General features: G+C 39.5%; 1 protein-coding gene across 2 annotated transcripts in view; it reads right to left on the reverse strand.

Moving 5' to 3' along the window:
* The window catches only part of RAB3GAP2 (RAB3 GTPase activating non-catalytic protein subunit 2), a 156,340-nt gene that overhangs the window by 94,527 nt on the left and 41,085 nt on the right, over nt 1-20,728 (reverse strand). For both annotated transcript variants that reach the window (XM_058275231.1, XM_058275230.1), the window contains exons 3-7: nt 13,465-13,588; nt 11,661-11,742; nt 10,669-10,716; nt 9,561-9,636; nt 9,028-9,129 (exon numbers count right to left, since the gene is read on the reverse strand). In XM_058275231.1, the coding sequence (XP_058131214.1) occupies nt 9,028-9,129; nt 9,561-9,636; nt 10,669-10,716; nt 11,661-11,742; nt 13,465-13,588 (432 nt within the window). The remainder of the gene's footprint in view (nt 1-9,027; nt 9,130-9,560; nt 9,637-10,668; nt 10,717-11,660; nt 11,743-13,464; nt 13,589-20,728) is intronic.

The following is a 20,728-nucleotide window of genomic DNA, read 5'->3' on the forward strand; positions in this document are numbered from 1 at the left end:
GTTTCTATTTTTTTTTTAAATTCATCTGTGGACCACAAAGGGCAAGAGCTTAGGGGGGTGGATGGGGAGCTGGTTTGTGGGCTCATGTGGCAGGTTCACAAGGCCAGGCTTGCATGGTGCACTGAGCGTGGCAGTGGGGAGAGTCTCCTCGCTGACTCGGAGGAGCTGGAAGGTAGAGAGGACTTAAGTACCAACACCACTGCCACCCTAGAGTCAGGCCCATTATCTCCAGAACCAGAACCAAAACGTGTGGATGGCAGAGAAGATCTTTTTGTAGAAGTAGCAGAAGTTTCTTTGAACATTCCAGAAAGAGATCTTCTCTTCTCTCTAGAAACTTCTCCTGCAATGACCCACGTTACACTTACTACACTATTTTTATGATTATAACATACAAATAATACTAAATTTCCCATCTTAATCACTTTTAATTAATCACTTCAGGGGTATTCATTACTTTTAAAACATTGTGCTAACCATCATTACCGCCCATTACAAGACTTCTTCATGACCCCAAACGGAAACTCTGTACCTATTAAGCAGTACCTACTATACTTATTGCTCTTGGAATCAAATTAAAGAGTACATCTACTCCTGTGATTTTTGCTACATCCAGGGATGACACTGAAGAAGCAGAGATATTTTTATATATAAATTGATTTATCTGACCCAGAGATGCTCATATGGCATAGAGAATAACAACAAAGTCTTCCCTCTCCATGTTCAATAAGAGGTATTTTTAAATTAAAAGATTTTCTTGGTTTGTATAGCAAATTGCAAGTACATACATAAATATTAGTCATATTTTGCCACTGGCTCTAAAAAAGAGTATTACAGATCCCACCAAGTTTAAAGTATTTAAAGAACTTCTATCATCCAGTGGAAGTGTAGAAAAGTGGAAAGAGCTTTTGAGAGGTATAATAACCAGGTTCTCTTTTAGAATTCCAAGTTTTCCTTCTTTGTTTCCTACGTAGTTCCTTTTCCTCCTATCTCCTTATGATGAATATTCCTAAGAATTTAATCTTTGGCTGGCATTTTATTTTACTTGGAAGAATTCACTGTTTATCTAAAACTTCAACTATCACCTAAACCTAGTACCTACACAATAGTTCTGCATCACTATATGCATACTGGTATTTTTATTTTATTTCTAACCAAAGCAGCTAGAAAGGGAATCACAAGACGGATGTGGAACCTGGCAAGAAGCCCACGTGTACTTTGGCACCCCAAGATGGCTGCTGGAGGACCCAGTGCAAGAAATCCCATTCAGAATGAGACTTCCTGTGGCAGCCAGGAGAAGCCCCGGATATTCTCCAGGGACCTTATCATTGGGCCCTCCCTGGGGACTGACAAGTGGGACAATCAATCAAAATGGCAAACAGCTGGGACTCCTCCCACATCATCAGCAAAGAAGAAGAATAGTTAATGGTTTAAAAAGCAAGCGGAAAGAGAACCAGCAAGATGGCAGCAGAGTAAGGAGCTCCTAGAGTCAGCTCCTGCTACAGGGCAGTTAGCAAACACCCAGAGCTCTCTGGAGCTAGCTGAAGCACCTGTTCGGGGGCTCCAGACCAGAAGAGCATCCTGCCACATCCTTGAAGGAGTGGAAGGAGGAGATGCCCATCTGCAGAGAAGACTGATAAGTAGAGGCTCCACGCCGCGGAGGCCACTGCCCATCCTCCATTCTGTAGCTGGAATCGAAAGCTCTACTTCCCCAATATGGGGGAGGAAGGGAAGTTTGGGCAGCAATTTCAGCTACTGAGGAGTAAACTCAGTGGGCTACAGTATAATCCTGAGAACAGCTAAGGTTTGACCCTGTCCAAGTGAGAAAGAGGCCGGGAGCCACCATCTGAACTCCGCACCTGGCACGAGGGGAAGCGGGGCAGACTGAGGATCCCAGTGCTGGTGGGGACCGGCTTCTTCCTATCCAGGTCAGATGGCAGCTCTAGCCTAGTCCCCAGTGCCACCTCCAGCAGGGAGGAAGCTGTGGGGACCTGTGCCAGCCTCTCCGGGAAATTACCGGCCAAGCCAGGGAGGCCAGTGACTACCCTACTCCGGCAGCACGAGAAGCCCCAGGAGCTGCTCTGTGGCTGGAATTGGAAGCTCCATCTCCTACAAACAGGAGAATGAGGAGACGGTTGGCTACCGATTTCGGCTACTGATTGGGAGACTTGGCTGGCTAAGATATAACCCTGGGAACAGCTGGGATGTGAGCCAGCCCAAGTCAGAAAGAGGCCAGGAGCCGCCATTCTGACTCCGCCCCCAGCCTGAGGGGAGGCCAGGTTGACTGAAACCCTCAGTGTCAGAAGGAACCAGTTTCTTTCATGCAGATCAGCCTGCAGCCTGCCTAGGCTTTAGCCCCACCTCTGGCAGGGAGGAGGCTGAGGAGCCCTGCGCCAGCCTATAAAGGTAACTGCAGGTAACTTTGGCTGCCACAGACTGAAAATCAGAAGTCTACCAGGGCAACTGAGGTCATCTTGCACTGCATAGATTGCTGCCCACACCTGCAGCTCCATCCCCACTCCAGGCAGGGGAGAAAGGGATGTGAAGCTTCATCAGTCTCTCTGGGCAACTACAGTCTAGGCCTGCACTTGGATTATTCCACACAGCTGTGACTCTGTCCCTACCCCTGGGCAAAGGAGAAAGTTGGAAAAAGCTTCACTGGTCCCTGGTGCAATGAGGGCAGCTTGAGCCTCCAGAGTTTACAGCACCAACTACGTGCTTGGCTCCTACTGCACAAACAGCAAGGGAGAAACGATAGGAAGCCCTAAACTAAAGAGAAAAACTGCACCCAGAATAAATACTCTTGTAATCCAGATGCTAAGACACCAACCAAAAAGTACAATCCACACCAAGAAACACGAAGCTATGGCCCAGTTAAAGGAACAAGAGAAGCCTCCAGATGACATAAAGGAGTTGAGACAACGAATCATAGATGTTCAAACAAATCTCCTTAATAAATTCAATGAGATGGCTAAAGAGATTAAGGATATTAAGAAGACACTGGAGGAGGCGGACTTGGTCCAGTGGATAGGGCGTCCGTCTACCACATGGGAGGTCCGTGGTTCAAACCGCGGGCCTCCTTGACCCACGTAGAGCTGGCCCATGCGCAGTGCCGATGCATGCAAGGAGTGTCCTGCCATGCAGGGATGTCCCCCACGTAAGGAAGCCCCACCCGCAAGGAGTGCACCCCATAAGGAGAGCTGCCCAGCGCAAAAGAAAGTGCAGCCTGCCTGAGAATGGCACCACCCACGTGGAGAGCTGACACAACAAGATGACGCAACAAAAAGAAACACAGATTCCCGTGCTGCTGACAACAGAAGTGCACAAAGATGACGACGCAGCAAATAGACACAGAGAATAGACAACCAGGGGGAAGGGGAGAGAAATAAATAAATAAATAAATCTTTAAAAAAAGACATTGGATGAGCACAAAGAAGAATTTGAAAACATACATAGAAAAATAGCAGACCTTATGGGAATGAAAGGTGCAATAAATGAAATTTAAAGAACACTGAGGGGAGGTGGACTTGGCCCAGTGGTTAGGGCGTCCACCTACCACATGGGAGATCTGCGGTTCAAACCCCAGGCCTCCTTGACCCATGTGGAGCTGGCCATGCGCAGTGCTGATGTGCGCAAGGAGTGCCCTGCCATGCAGGGGTGTCCCCCGCGTAGGGGAGCCCCACGCGCAAGCAGTGCGCCCCGTAAGGAGAGCCGCCCAGCGCGAAAGAAAGTGCAGCCTGCCCAAGAATGGTGCCGCCCACACAGAGAGCTGACGCAACAAGATGACGCAACAAAAAAAAAACTCAGATTCCCAGTGTGCTGATAAGGATAGAAACGGTCACAGAAGAACACACAGTGAATGGACAGAGAGAGCAGACAACTGGGGGTAGGGGAAGGGGAGAGAAATAAATAAATAAATCTTTAAACAAACAAACAAAAAAACATTGGAATCATATAATAGTAGCTTTGAGGAGGCAGAAGAAAGGACTGGGGAGCTTGAAGAAATGGCCTCTGAAAGTGAACATACAAAAGACAGATGAAGAATGGAAAAAATGAAACAAGGTTTCAGGGAACTAAATGACAGCAAAAGGTGTGCAAACACATGTGTCACGGGTGTCCCAGAAGGAGAAGAGAAGGGAAAAGTGGCAGAAGGAATAGCTGAAGAAATAATGGTAGAAAATTTCCCAACCTTATTGAAGGACATAGATATCCATGTCCAAGAAGTACAACATACTCCAATCCAAAAGATGCACAATGTACTCCCATCCAAAAAAATCCAAACAGACCAACTCCAAGACACATTCTCATCAGAATGTCAAAGGCCAAAGACAAAGAGAGAATTCTGAGAGCAGCAAGAGAAAAGCCATGCATAACATATAAGGGATATCCAACAAGATTAAGTGCTTATTTCTCACTAGAAACCATGGAGGCAAGAAGACGGTGGTCTGGTATATTTAAGATACTACAAGAGAAAACCTTCCAGCTAAGAATCTTATATCCAACAAGACTGTCTTTCAAACTTGAGGGTGAAATTAGAATATTCACAGATGAACAGAAACGGAGAGAATTTCTAAGCAAGAGACCAGATTTTCAGGAAATACTGAAGGGTGTGCTAGAGCCTGAAAAGAAGACAGGACAGAGAGGCCTGGAAGAGTCTCGAAATGAACATTATATCAATAAAAGTAACTAAAACTGTCAAAAGAGTGGTGAAAATAAAATATGACAGATAAAACTCAAAATAATCAGGAATAAACTTAACCAATGATGTAAAGCACTTGTATTCAGAAAATTGCAACCAATGTTAAAACAAACCAAAAAAGCCCTAAATAACTGGAAGAACATTCCATGCTCATGGACTGGAAGACTAAATATCATCAAGATGTCAATTCTACTCAGATTGATAAACAGAGATTTAATGCAATCCTAATAAAAATTCCACCATTAAAGAAAAAATTGAAAACACGATCATTAAATTCATTTGGAAGGGTAAGGAGTTCTGAATAGCCAGAAGCATCATAAAAAGGAAACGTGAACCCTCATCCCCAGACTTTAAATCATAATACCTACCTATAGTGGTAAAAACAGCATGGTACTAGCCTAAAGACAGACACAATAGATCAATGGTACAAAATTATGGTTCAGAAACAGACCCTCACAGGTATGGTCAAGTGATTTTTGACTAGCCAGTCCAAGTCACACAGCTCGGGCAAAACAATCCATTCAACAAAAGATGCTGAAAGAATTGGACACCCATAGCTGAAAGAAGGAGAGAGGACCCCTATCTCACACCTTATCCAAAAATTAACTCAAAATGGATCAAAAAAACTAAAAATAAAAGAACCATAAAACTTCTAGAAGAAATTATTGGAAAATATCTTCAGGATCTGGTGGTAGGTGATGGATTCTTAAAGGAGTTAAGAGGAGGACTGAGTGGACTACTGATGTTTAATGTATGTAGAAGTTTTGATTAGCTTTACTGTAAAGGTACAGAAATGTATAGAGTAGATGGTAACACACAGTAACACCTAATTTATAAATGGGGATATGACTGGAAATGGTAGTCTAGTTATAAAAATGCCAATTGACAGAAAGCTAGAGAATAATCGAGAAACCGGATAGCACAGTAAACCAAGAGGTGGATGAGAATTGTGGTTGATGGTACAGATGCAAGAGTGTCCTTTGTTAGCTATTACAAATGTATACCACTCTGTAGGGTCTTGGGAATGTGGAAAAGCATGGGAAAAATACAGCTGGAGTGACCTATGGACTGTGATTAGTAAATAATGTAATATTCTTGCATCTATGTGAAAGATGTACTATGTTGATATTGAGGCAGTATGGAAAATGTGAGCCAAATGTACATTAACAACATGGTAACAATCAGATGATATTGTTTTATCTGTAGCAAATGACACACCACATTGTGGTGTGTTGATGGAGGGGTGTTGTTTGGGAATTCTGCACATGTGCATGATTGTTTTATAAGTTTACAACTTCTGTCATTAAAAAAATATTTAAAAAATAATAAGGGTGGGTTGGGGGAAAAACATACCAAATGTAAGATAAGGACTATGATTAGTAGTAAGATTCTGACAATATTCTTTCATGATTTGTAATAAATGTCTCAGGACAATGCAAGGTGTTGGCGGAGGGTTGATGTATGGGACCCCTGTATGATGTTATGCATGTTTGCTTTGTAAGTTCACAACTATTACTATACACTTAATTGTTTATGTATGTTCATATATAAATGATATAAAGATAATAATAATAGGACTGGTAGGGGAAAAATAATTTGTTTAGTAGTAATATTTTAACAATGCTCTAATTATTAAAAAGTTTAAAAACAATGCAAGTTATTGGTGGTAGGGTGCGATTTTATATACGTTTAATGTTATATATGTTTGCTTTGTAAGTTCACAACTATTATGCACTTATTGCTTATGTATGTTTATGTATGAGTGATACATTTCAATTAAAAAAAAAAAAAAAGACAAGCAGGAAGCCAAATTAGTCTTCCTCTTCTTGCCTTCACAACAGTTCCTGCTTTCCTAGCCCGGCTCTCACCATTTTCTCCCCCTCCATGATGGCCACACAAGTAAAACCTGGGCATTTATAACCTATATTGGGGAACTGTAGTCTCTAAATTGGCCCTCTTTATCACGTTTCAGCCCCTTCCTCTCTGCCTGGGACCCATGATCTGTTATTTTCTTCCATTTCTCTTTCCTCCCTACCTTAATAAATTACTGGCCTAACTAAACAGCTTGCTCTTGAAATTCATTTTTTGTAGCTTAGCCAAGATCCTAGAAAAGATCCGGCAACATAACCACTTCATGCTTTGAGAGTTCAAAAGTGACTGAAGGCAGTAAGTATCTTTTTAGAGACAGGTATCTGAACATGTCTAAAACCAAACTTAATAATCTTCACCTTCACAGCAGGTCCCTTTTCGAACTTTGTCAATTATAACTATCTTTGACTCATTTCTCTCTTAGCAATAATTGCATCCTGTCAGTTCTTCCTTCAAATTCTGCCTTGTCTATTCTCCTTCAGCCAGTTTCCCATCACGTCACATCTATTACAGATAACTTTAAAAATCAGCTAGCAAGCCTCTCTGACTCTAGTCTTTCATAACTCTAATTCATCCTGAGAAAAGATTCCTTCATTATCACTTTGGTTTTACCACTTGCTTCTCAATAAATCCTTAAAAAGCATCTTGTCTGGGGTTGGTATATACTCAGGAGACCTGAATCTCTGGACTTCCATATGACAGCCAAGCCCTGAGCCTCACCAGACTTGCAACTCCTACCCTCTGGTTTGTTGGACTTACCCTGGCCAGCTAACAGGGAGGTGAAGAAGGTCAACCACCACACCAGGGAGCCAAGAGTGCCTGCAACTGCAAGCAGAAGTACATCCATCATCCACATGGAATCTAAGCCCCCTCTCGATATAGAGGTAGAGTGGACATAACCATCCCAGGATCCACAGGATGGAGGAATAGAGTGAACTTACTGATGTTCTACTATGGGACTGTTATGATAAGTAATGGAAGAAATTGTAGCATTGATGTGGAGAAAGTGGCCACGGTAGGTGCTGAGGGTAGGGAGAGGGAAAAAGAGATATGATCTGGGGTACTTGGAGCTGTCCTGAGTTATACTGCAGGAACAGATGCTGAACACTGTATGTCCTGCCATGGCCCACTGGGTGGACTGGGGGAGAGTGTAAACTACAATGTAAAACACTATCCATGTAGTACAGCAGTGTGCCAAAATGTGTTCACCAAATGCAATGAATGTGCCATGGTGCTGAGAGAGGTTCTTGATGTGGAAGGAGTGGGGTGAGGGGGCTGGGGGGGTTTATGGGGACCTCTTATATTTTTTGAATGGAACATTAAAAAAAAAATGAAAGGCGGGGGGGGGGGGGGGGGGGGGGGAGGTTCCCTTATCTCCTGAATCAAATCTGGTATTTACTTGGCTTTTTTAATGCAAAGATTCGCCATTCTGCCTACTCAAGTCCTTTTGGTAAAATAGGTTTCTTTGTTGTCACATACATTTCAACCATCCTTCATCTTTCCTGATTGACTAAAATACTTTTTCCTCTTTTCCAATTAATTAAATTTTGTACCAAATATTCAAGGCTTATTGCAAATTTTACCTCCTCAAAAACTTTTCTCTTATTCCCCTTTTCCAAACCTTCATAGAATTTATTCTGTCCACATAAGTTAGCAATTAGTTAGGTATTGCTTTATTTTACTGATTAATTCATTCACAAGTATTAACAGATATTAGTCTAGTCTTCCTTACTGAATTGTTAGATTTCCTAGGCACTCTCTTACTCTCCCTCCCTCTCCCTCTCTCTATATATATCCATTTAGTTATTTCAAATCCTTTAGCAGCTGGGTAGAACAAAGAAGGAATGTATATTATATAGTTTGACTATGTCCACTGCAAACCAAATAAAAGCATATTGGCTTAAGTGACTCTATAATTATTTTGTAATTAAGACAACCAAAATATCACAAAGCACCTAGGAAGAAGTAGAAGTTGTTCCCTTCAGATTCTTATAAACTAAACAGCGTGATTTTTTCAAACTCTTCAATGACTATATTTTCCATTATGAACAAAAAATTAACAAGGCTTTTTCTGAGAAATAGGTCAAGTACAATGGAGTACACTATTAATAAGAATAGAACTTTTCCCTTGTACCTTTAGGTGATTCTGACACCTATCTCCAAATTTAAAAATGATACCTATATTGAGTTTTTACCTTAAGTCACTATTAAACTCTTAAAAATAAAAATTTTCTGGCTTCTGATCAAAGTTTTTACTCTATTGTAGAACAAAACGCAATATTCATTAAACAAGTAACAGCAAGACTAGTATACTTAAATATACATTAATCACACTTCTAGAATATGACAACGCAATTAATGGTGCCACAAGACAAAGATACCTATGTTTCCCTCCAATAAAGAGGGAAGAAACTGCTTCAAAGTAATGGCACTAATAGTTTGAACATAATCTTTTACACCACCTGCTCCGTCACTCCAGGATGCCGTGGGATTTCATAGGTCCTACATTTAAGCTGCAGCACTGCGTCCTCATTCAAAAGTTGTGCAAGCAAGAGCACACCATTCTAGGAGAAAGGAGAGAAAGACCTTGCTTGTTTCCTCATGATATACTGGAACAAATACAGCCAGACAGAGAATATCACTTCCCCTGCAGTTTTCCACAGAAGCCAGTACTCTCTTCAGAGGAACACAATTTCTCGTCTCTGTATTTCTGTGTGTGTGTGTGTGAGTGTTTGAGGTACCAGGATTGGGGATTGAACCTGGGACATCATATATGGGAAGCTGGCACTCAATCACTGAGCCACAGTGGCAACCCTCTTCTCTGTATTTCTACCTGCACTTTCCAACCCCTCCCTGCTCCCGCACCCTCCGTCATAAAGTATCAACTACACACTTTCAAGCAGCAGATAATGAAGCCACAAACTAGAATAGTGGGGATGCATAAATGGGGACTGTAGTCAATTTATGTTTTCTAACTCCTGAAAATGCAACTCACCTCAGTGTAGAAGCGGACATAACCTGAAGTAAAGCCCACAACAATGCAAGTCCAGTCAGGACGTCCAGTGGAACTCCTGTTACAAACAAAATGCCAAAGATCTTAGTTCAAAAATCAAAGCAAAGAGAACCGATAATTGCTTGCTGCCATAAAGCCGAGAAGGTGTCTGAGGTAAGAGGACCGGAGGCTGAAGCAAGCCAAAGCGGCTGCTCAGGCTGAAACTGAACAGTACCACCTGCGGAGGGAGAAGGAGTTCGAGGTCAAGGAAGCCGCGGCGCTGGACCCCACGGCAGCTGCAGCACTGAAGTGGAGAAGGAGACCCAGGAGAAGCTGACCATCCTCCAGACCTACGTCCAGCAGAACAGGATAAAGTCCTGGATGACCTCATGGCCTCTGTCTGTGACACCTGGCCAGAAATCCACAAAAACTACCACATAAATGGATAGGGGAGAAGGAGCGCCTGTTCTATGGACTGGCATTTTAGATGTCCTCACATGGAATATGAAGTTTTAGCAAAGCTAGAGTTATATACTTGAGGAAAGGCATTAAATTATTTCTGTATATTATATAGTAGGTCCTTTCACTTTTTGGAGAGAAGCAAATCTACCTTTTTGTAGAGATTTAGAGCTTATCCAAAGAATTTCATCTTTTGGCCTCCTCTTTCTTATAAATTTAATCAGTATGTCATGCCTGTTTTCCTTGGCCATTTAGCTCAAGCATATATGTGGCAGTATGGACTTTTTCTTTCTTAGCTCTAGTACCAAAGATCATTTGTTTGAAGAAAGAAAGGGGCGACATATTTTATTTCCCTAAGACTTTCTTAAAGGTCAGAGGCTTTACCTATGAAAAAGTAGTAAACTGTCAATTTTAACTTGTGTGAATCAGCAGCCAGCCTTAAAGTAGTCCTTTGGGGTTAAGAGTTAGAACAATGAATACTAAAATAACTGTTTGACCTGCTTTTAGTTTCTCTTAATAAAAATTACTAGATAGAATTCAAGAAGTTACTACATGTTATTGCTTAACATACTGGTAATTATTTAAAAGTAAAGGCTCTTTGTCATGTAAAAAAAAAAAAACCCCCAAAACCATAATTCTTGTTTATCATTACCTCTTTTGGCTTGCTAGAGGGATACACAGAGCACTGGTTACACATTCCCTGTAAACAAAAACAAAATCATATCCTTATTCAATAAAATTATCAATTATTTATATTTATGTATCCTTTGATGTTAAAGGGTAATAAATGGAAGATGACCTTTGTGAACCAGTTTTATCCAGACCATAAGTAAAAGTACAGTAAAACTCAACCATAAGTAGGTCTATAAAATCTGTTCACATAAACAGTATTTTTTACCTGGTCTGCATTGTCATGAAAAGCATGAAAGTAAAATAAAGTACATTCTTATTGTATACAACTGATTGTACACAAAACTGAGAAAATCTGAAATGGTACCAGTCAGTCACTTCCTAACATCTCCCTCTCCCACGTGTAAGCTAAGAACTTTCGCCCACCCCATCTGAGATCAGGGGCTGAGCAAAGGGTAAGAGAACTGCCGATCGTATTGCATGCAAATTGTACGTTACTCTAGAAACTTACTACAAATCAACTGGTCAGACTCCTTGTCTGTGTTCTGTAGAAACTTCCCTGATAACTGATTTCCAAGCATATGCTAGGCTTGATGTTCTCTATAAAACATATCTTTTCTGACACGTACACTGATTTTTGCTTAAGCAATCAAACCCAGGACCATCAACAGCATCTTATTTAAGAAACTACGAACACTCCTGCCCATTATACAGAGTATTAGATAATCACTGAAAAAAGCTAATCAGCCTTTATGTTTATTATTAAAGTAACTGGACCATTATGTTCTACTTTGCATTTCTGACAAAAATTAAACATCTTCAAAATGCTTAGAGTAAATGACGTAAGGAGAAATATAACTTATTTTGATACTTGTATAAAACATTTCATTAAGTATTAAATCTACATTGTACATTTGCTAAAACTCCAAATCGTGAAACTGCTTAATAGATTCACTCACAATTTCACATATTCATTTAATGCATGGATAAACAAAAAATTTATTTAGCACGTACCCTTCTTCAACATTTAAAGAACCACTCCAGCCAACAGCAAATTGCATTTCTTCTTTTCCTTTATCACTATATTTCCATTTTGCTGGAAAAAAAAAAATCAAGATATCATTGAACTAGAGAGAATAATGAGCACCAAATTTAAGTTCTCCATTAACTGACTTGAGTCTTTTTTATTGGTGAATATAAGATAATGAAATTTAAATATTTTAAAGATCTTTATAAAAACCTACCGAGTCTCTTAACCTTTAGTTTATCCTCTTCCAATTAAACCCATAGAATCTTGCCATAATTCTTGCAGAATAATTTGCAAGCACCATCCCAGCTCTTTATAAGGCTACATTTTATTTCTTTTTAAAAAAATTATTATTTTTTAAGATAGTTAGATTATGTAAATGTTACATAAAAAATGTAGAGGACTCCCATATGCCCCCTCCTCTCCCACACCAACAACATCCTTCAGCTAGTGTGGTACATTTGTTACAATTGATGAAAATATTGGAGCATTGCCACTAAGTGTGGGTTATACTTTACAGTACAGTTTATACTCTCTCCTGCACAATTTTGTAAGTTATGACAAGACATGCAATGGCCTGTATCTGTCATTGCAATGTCATTCAGGACAATTCCAATGTCATGAAAATGCCCCTATATTATACCCATTTTTCCCTCTTCCTCCTCCCCTCAGAACCTCCGGTGGCCACTGCCTCCACATCAATGATAAAAGTTCTTCCAATGCTAGAGTAACAATAAGTTAATAATAGAATAGTAGTTAAGTCTATTCTAGTTCATCGTTCATCCCCCAATCCTGAGAATTCTGGGATGGTGATGCCCATTCTGCCTCTAACTGAGAAAGGGTTTAGATCCCATGGGGTAGAGGGATGGGACTATCTTCCTTGCAGTTGTAGCTTCTTTATGTTTCTTGGGATGGTCGCTGTCCATTATCATTTCCTTGTTTGTTGTCCTGGGTGAGTCCAATGAACTGGAGAGTGTTGCAGCTCTGTTGAGATTAAGGGCCCAACTGGCACATGGAAAAGCCAAAGATTTAAGTCTCTTGGACAAAAACTTAACTCTAGTACTAAATATAGGTTCAAATATAATGGGCAGAAGAGCCATGTGTAGGGAAACCACAACTGAGTCCAACTCTGTCACAATGGGGAACATAAATTCCCAAGTAGGGCCCACTGGCAAGGAGCGAAACACGTGAGCTATCAGCCCCTGCTATAAGGCTACTTTTAACCCCAGGTAACAGAGAAAAATTTTCCATTAGATTGATGCTCATGGAGGATAAATCTGCTTTATAGCACAAGTCTATAGCCACTATATGGTCTTATTTGATTAGTGAGGTTTTTCATGTCCTATTCATCCTCAAACTTTAATTTCAATCTTGAACAAAAATCATTAGCTAAAAGCTTATGTCCAACATAGAGACCTACAGTATTGTGAGTTTTCAAATTACAGTTGAAAATCAAATCACCTCAATCACATTATTACTAAGGGGTCAGCAAACTGCAGCGCTGAATGCCCTTTGCTAGAACTGGGCAAAACACAGTACTGTCTCTGAAATACCATGGAGAGAACGTTATGGTATCTCTAGCCAAGAAAGAAAAACAGAGAGGGTAGAAAGGGAAGAAAAAGAAAAACACACATATAACAATGGAAATAGCACTGTGTAACAGGTAAAATGAATTATATAATGTCTCTATATAATACATATAATAGAAATAACATATTTTTCTACCTAATCGGTTCTCAGTTCTATTACATGCATTAAAATAAAGGTCACTGAAAAGAATAGCATACTTACGCACTAGAAATACAGCTTTTTGCTCCCGAGCTATAACCATAAGGTCACTGGTTGGAGATAAGGATAAAACACAATCTTGAAGCCAGGACATTTTTTGTGTTTTGGAAGAGGTTCCTTCTTCTTCCTGTGGGTAAAACTAAAATTATTTATATGCAAATATTTTTGAGAGTATATCAACTCAGCTTGCCCTCCCTGAAAGGTAGGGGGCAGAAAAAGTCTTTCCAATTCATTTATAAACCCTTAATAATAATTATCAAAACTTGTCAAAGATAACAAAACAAAAATACTATGAAAAAATCTGTTATGAATGATGATGCAAAAATTTTAAATGTAAACAAAAAGAAACCAGCAAAATAATTTTTTAAACAATGACCACATAAGGGTCATTCCATTAAGATTCAATATCAGAGAATTTAAAAAAATAATTCATCCAACTAGTAAGCTGCAAAAAATTATTTGGTGATTATTTTGGTTAAGATCATTACAACAAATCACCTAAAAGAACAAGATAAAATTTGATGTTTCTTTCATTTTGTTTTACCTGCAAGTTTTCTTTTAATTTAAAATTTTAAAGGTCTTTATTGAAAAATTTCTTTCATACTTTGCAGCAGTTTGATATGAATTCCAAAAAGACATATTGGATTATGTTTGTAAACTGATTTTTCCCTCTGGGCATATTAGATTATATTGCATTCATGGGTTTCCTTGAGTAAGTAATTATGTAAACCTCTTGTGCCAGTAGGGCATTGAATCCCCACCCACCAAAGGGTTGGGACTCACAGATGAAAGGCATGGCCAAGGACAGAGCTGAGGGCTTTTAATGTTGGAGTTTTGAAGTTGGAGTTTGATGCTAAAGCTGGAGCCCCAGGGAGAGAGACAGAGCTGTTGGCCTGATAGTCTACAGCTGACCTTGTGGAGACAGGTAAAGCCTAGAGAGCCTTATAGTCTACAGCTGACCTTGTGGAAAAAACAAAGGCTCTGAGTCCAGAGGAACTCAGAAAGCCTGAACCCTTGCCAACATCGGCAGCCATCTTGCTCCAGCACGTGAAAATAAGACTTTGGTGAAGGAAGTAACTTATGCTTTATGGCCTGATATATGTAAGCTCCTACACCAAATAAACACATTTTATAAAAACCAACCAATTTCTGGTATTTTGCATCAGCACCTCTTTGGCTGACTAATACACACTTCTATCCACTAGTCACCTCGTTGCCCAGACTAGATAAACAAAATAATCAGTTCTCTTATTTCCAGAGATATTTATTCAAATATATTATATCTACTTTTTATCCCTTTTCTTATACAAATGGTAGCATAATATACACATACTCCTACATTTGCTTTTTCTCAATATAACAGACATCATTCCACATGAAACTTCTTTATTCTTTTTAGTGGCTATATAATATTCCTTGAATGGGCACACTATAATTTATTTAACCAGCTCTGTATTAATGGACATTTGGGTTGTTGCTGATCTTTTGCTATTACAAACTATGATGAAATGAATAACCTTATACATTTTCTGGTTTGTTTCTGTGGGATCTTATCAGCAGTATAACTTCCTAGAAGAGGAATTACTGGGATTAAGGGAATGTGCTAAGTGTGTAAATTTGCTAGATATGCCCAAGCTGAACTCCACAGAAGTTGTGTCAATTTATAATGTCCTCAGTAAAATCTGAAAGTACTTGCCTCCCTCCACAGACTATTTATTTTACTTGTGGCAAAATATACATAACAAATAAATCATTTTAACCCTTTTTAAGCAGACAATTCTGTGACATTAACTATACAACAATTGTATAACTTTTGCTACACTTTCTAGAATATTTTTATCATCCCAAACCAAAACTCATATCCATTAATAACTCCGTATTTCCCCTTCCCTCCACCTCTGGTACCTACCAGTCTCCCTTCTGTTTCTGTGAATTTGCTTATTCTAAGCATTTCTTAAGAAAGAAATCATACAATATTTGTCCTTTTGTGTCTGGCTTATTTCACTCAATATGGTGTCTTCAAGGTTCATCCATGTTGTAGCATGCATCAGCCACAGGCTTTAAAACTATACTCTTTTTTAAGAACAGTTTTTAACATAAATAAAAACAGAAAAGAACATAGAGTTCCCACATATTCTGACCCAGTTTACCCTATTATTAACATCTTACATTAGCATGGTACATTCGTTACAATTAATGGACCAACACCAATACACCATTGTGATAGTTAGGCTAATGTATCAGTTTGGCCAGGTAATGGATTCCCAGTTGTTTGGTCAAGCAAGCACTGGGCTAACTGTATTACAAGGGCATTGCATGGACTTTAATAATCAGTGAGCTGATTACATCAATGGCTGATTACATCTACAATCAACTGAGGAGACTGCAGTCAGCAATGAGTGACCGCTCATCGAATCATTTGAAGGCCTTAAAAGGAGAAGTGATCTCAGCACAGTGAGAGAGAATTCCCATCTCTACTTCCAACAGCAGCATCTCCTGGGGAACTCATGGAGCACCTTTATGAGAGCCCCTGGCTTGCAGCCCACCCTACAGAATTTGGACTTGTGCATCCCCATGGTCACGTGAGACAATTTTAGAAAATCTCATATCATTTACAAATATCTCCTGTTGGTTCTGTTTCCCCAGACAACTCTAATACAACTATTTTAACCAAAGTCTATACACTATCCCAATTTCCTTAGTTTTTACCTAATTAATTTTTCTGTACCAGAATCTCACCCAGGATCAGTTTTCTTGTTTTTGATGACCTTAATAGTTTTGAGAAACAGTGGTCAAGTATTTGTAGGATATCCCTCTCTTGGAATTTGCCTCATGTTTTTCTCATCACTAGACTAGTTTATGGGATTGGGGAATGAAGACCACAGAGGTAAAGTGCCATTTTCATCACACCATATGCAGGGTATATACAATCAAAAAGATTTATCACTGTTGATATTCAGCTTAATCCCTGCGCTGAGGTACTGTCTATCAGGATATTCCATTGTAAAGTTGCTCTTCTCCCCCACCCCATTTCCATACCATATTCTTTGGAATGAAGTCATTATGTACAGCTCACCCTTGAGAAGTGGTGATTCATGCTTCCTTTCCTTGAGGGCAGACTATTTACGTAAGTTATTTGGAATTCTTCTGCAAGGGAGATTTGCCTCATCTCATATATTACTTTATTCAATTATTTATTTATATCCATTTGTACTTACTTTATACTTTAGGTTATATTCTAACACTACTTTCAAAGCTCAACTTTTTCCAGCTTTGGCCCTTCGGAGTTCTTTCAGTTTGTTCCTATGTCCTTTTGACATACTCCCATCAATGTAGGGTTTTGTTTTTCAGTACCTCCTTACTCTCTGGCACTACAAGATACTCCAGACACATCTTGTATATTTCGTGCCTCAGTCCTAGAATCAGCCATTTCTCCAGAGAGCCACAATTTCATTTGAGAATGGGTTAGAAACCAAGATCTGGGCAATAGATGTGCTTGTTGCTGCTGGGGTGTCATTGCTTCTAGGCCTTCTCAGTTGACAGAGCAAGAAAATGTGTGTTGTATTAATTTGTATATATACACATATCTACATGCATTTCTACATGTAACCACCTATGTCTCAGTTTCCTAGCTGCTAAAACAAATACCATGAAATGGGTTTGTTTAACAACAGGAATTTACTGACTGAAAAGTTTCAGAAACTAAAAGGCTTGTTTCCTCCCATAGTCAGTATTTTCTTTCTGACTGGCAATCTTTAGGGTTCCTTGGCTTTTCTCTCACCTAGAAATGCACATGGCAGTGTCATCTTCTTTCTCTTCCTGGTTTCATTGACTTCCAGCTCTGGCTGCTCCCTGTGGCTCCTCCTTTGGTGTCCAATTTCCTTTATTTATAAGGACTTCAGCCACTTGGTTTCAGGCCCATCCTCATTCAGTGTGGGCACACCTTACCTAATAATCTCTTCAAAAGTCTTCTTTACAAATGGGTTCATACCCAGAAGACCAGGGTTTGGGACCTGAGCATGCCTTTTGTGGGGGACATTATTCAATCCCCAACAATCTATAGTAAGCTAAATATGAATCCATACTGATTTCGTCTCTAATCCAATACCATATGGATTATTCTAGCCTCTGCCCATTGTTTATCTCTAAATTGCTACTCCAATAGTGAGAAACCTAACTCCTCGGCTTTGCCATTCATTTACTTAATGTTTGAGCCAGTATACATGTATAGCAGTATCAGAATTGCTAACTAGTACCCCATGGGAAACAACTTCATCAACAAAAATACAGGGTTTATGTGTAGTTACTTTACCTTTAGTCTCATAGACCCCACACATTTCCAAAGTAACTTAGGTCAGGACCTTTCTTCTTACCCCTTCAGTGGGTTTGTTTCATACATTTGAAATACAATTAGATTTTTTTGTCACAATCTGCATTCTTCCTTCCCAATCTCCTAAATGATTTTTAAAATTTACATACATGAAGGTTCACTCTTTATGTTGTAATTGCATAATGTAATATCATGTATCCATCATTACAGCATCATATAAAATAGTTTCAGTGCCCTAAAATCTCCTGTGCTTCACCGATTCAACATCACCCACCCCTCAAATTCCTGGCAAACACTAATCTTTTTACTGTTCCTATTACTTGTTTTTTACAGAATGCCATCTAATTGGAATCATCGTATGTAGACTTTTCAGAAAGATTTCATTCCCTTAGCAAAATGTATTTAAGGTTCATCTTGTCTTTTCTTGGCTCAATAGCTCATCTTTCTATCAGTGAATAATATTCAATTGCATGGAAATAAAGTTATCCATTCACCTATTGAAAGGCATTTTGGTTGTTTCCAAGTTTCGGCAGTTATGAATAAAGGTGCTTTAAAATTCTTGTGCAGGCTTTTGTGTGGTCAAAAGTTTTCAAACCAGTTGGGTAAATATACGTAGGGCTACTGGTGCAGTTTGCTAGGCTACAAAAATGCAATATACCAGAAATGGGATTAGCTCTTACAATGGGGATTTTTGTGTGCAAGCTTCAGGTCTGAGGCCATGAAAACGTCCAAATCAAGTATCAGGCGATGTTCTCTCCCCAAAGACCAGCTGTCAGTGATACTGTTAAGGCACATGATGGCATCTGCTGGTCTCCCTTCTCTTCTGGGTTTCATTGATTCCGCTTCTGGCTTTCTCTCTCAGCTTTAGGGACTCTGTTCACTTTGTATTTATCCCTTTATTAAAGGACTCCAGTAAGAGGATCAGGGTCCCACCCACAATAGTTTCACACCCACAAGCATGGATTAGCTCCAAGGACATGATTTTTCTAGGGTCCATAAAAGCCCCAAACTCCCACAGGTACTATTGCTAGATCATATGGTATGACTGTGTTTAGCTTTGTAAGTACCAAACTGTCTTCTAAAGTGCAAGTACCATTTTGCATTCCCACCATCAATGAATCAAAGTTCCTACTGCTTCATATCCTCACCAGTATTTGGTGTTGTCAGTGGCGTACAGCTCACTAACAGCATATACTAGTGAATGAGAGCATTCCCATTTCTCCTTACTTGCATTCACATAGAAGTCTGAATAATCTACTATCTATTCTTACACAGGAAACTATATGAAAATGAGCAATCAATTCAAAGCTGGTATATGCAATCCTTAGAAATGCTTCCCCTTAAATAATACTAAGATATAACAGTTCAATATTCTGGCTGACATATCCAGATCAGGTACAAGTTTTAGACAGATATAAGAAGGGACAGAATATAGAATACAGAACATTACAGCCGTCTCAGTCAGATCTAGAACTCTGTGTCAAATTATCATCAGTATCTGTCCACCATCATCCCAGAGGGTGGAAAAAAATCCCAGAAGCAAATATGAACTTTGTTTCATAAAGACTAACTCAAATGAAACCATAGGAAAGAGACGCCTCCTGTTTAGAAGCAAATTCAAAAAAACTAGTTGTAGCAGTCTGAAGCTTTTTTAGATCCCAGAAAATCCTGTTCTTAAAGCTAATCTATTCCTGTGCATGTTAACCTACGGTAGGTGAGACCTTTTGATTACATTATTTCAGTTAAGGATCTTTGATTAGATTTCTTGACCCAGAGTGGGTCTTAATCCTCTTACTGGAGTCCATTATAAACAGGAATAAAAAGCTGCAGACACAGAAAAAAGCTGCAGAGACAGAGAAGAACCCAGAAGCTGAGAAAAATCAGGAGCCAGATGCTGAAATTAACAGAACGCAGAAGCTGAGAAGAAGCCACTTTAGCCAGAAGCTAGAAGCAACTAGGCCCTGAGGAGAGGGGAAAGAGGAGCAGATGGCGCCACATGCCTGCTCACCCACAGCTGCAGTTCAGGGAGAAAGGACCTCCGAGGATGCCTTGATTTGGACACTTTCATGGCCTCAGAACTGTAAGCTTTTAACCTAATAAATCTTCATTGATGGTATATTGCTCCCACCAGCTTTTAGCAAGGTATAACATTAGTCCATGACCATTGGTTACATCCCTAAACTCTGCTCAGCCATCTCATAAATGTACACTTTTAGTAACAGGAAACAGGAAAAAGAAACTTCAGATGGACTAGCATTCTTGTCTCATCTATTAATTATGGGGGAAAAGAAAAAGGAAATCAAAATCTTGTGTCACTTTTTATGATATTCTCTTCTCCACCTTTCCATCTTTCCTTGTGACTGTGGAATGAAAGCAGAAGCTCCCAGTTTGCCAACGGTAAAGCTGGACGTGTACAGGTAGGAGTTCAATAGTAGAAAAACTGGTTAGAAAACAGTTACCATGTCCTGTTATCATTAGAGTTTGATGCATCATAAACTCTAGATCTGAAACTGCTAGGAAATAATATTAACTTGTCACAAAATGTGATAGTGTGCTCTTAATCAATGCATGATAGCTCTTTTGATCCACAACCACACAGGGGAGCAGCTGTATACCTAAGGGTTGGCAAGCTGTTGGTCAAACGTAATTCTCAAGTAACAGCTTTCTGTGACTAATGCACAGTATTTAAGATAGCAAATTCAAAAAGATATAAAGCCTCTAATGACAATAATCCAAAACAAACAATACCCTTAAAATTTGTTGTTTCTTCATAAATTTAACTCCAAGCAGGATAACTCAGGATATTATGAGGCAAGTTTAAAAACAGAAAAACCCTTGTGGGGGTGTGGTGGGGGAGTAGAAACCTCATATCAATCAAATCTTTCAATGATCCTCAAACAGAAAAAAAATCTCTTGGTACATAAGGAGGTCAACTAT

The sequence above is a fragment of the Dasypus novemcinctus genome, chromosome 13, assembly GCF_030445035.2.
Source record: "Dasypus novemcinctus isolate mDasNov1 chromosome 13, mDasNov1.1.hap2, whole genome shotgun sequence".
NCBI classification, from domain to species: Eukaryota; Metazoa; Chordata; class Mammalia; order Cingulata; family Dasypodidae; genus Dasypus; species Dasypus novemcinctus.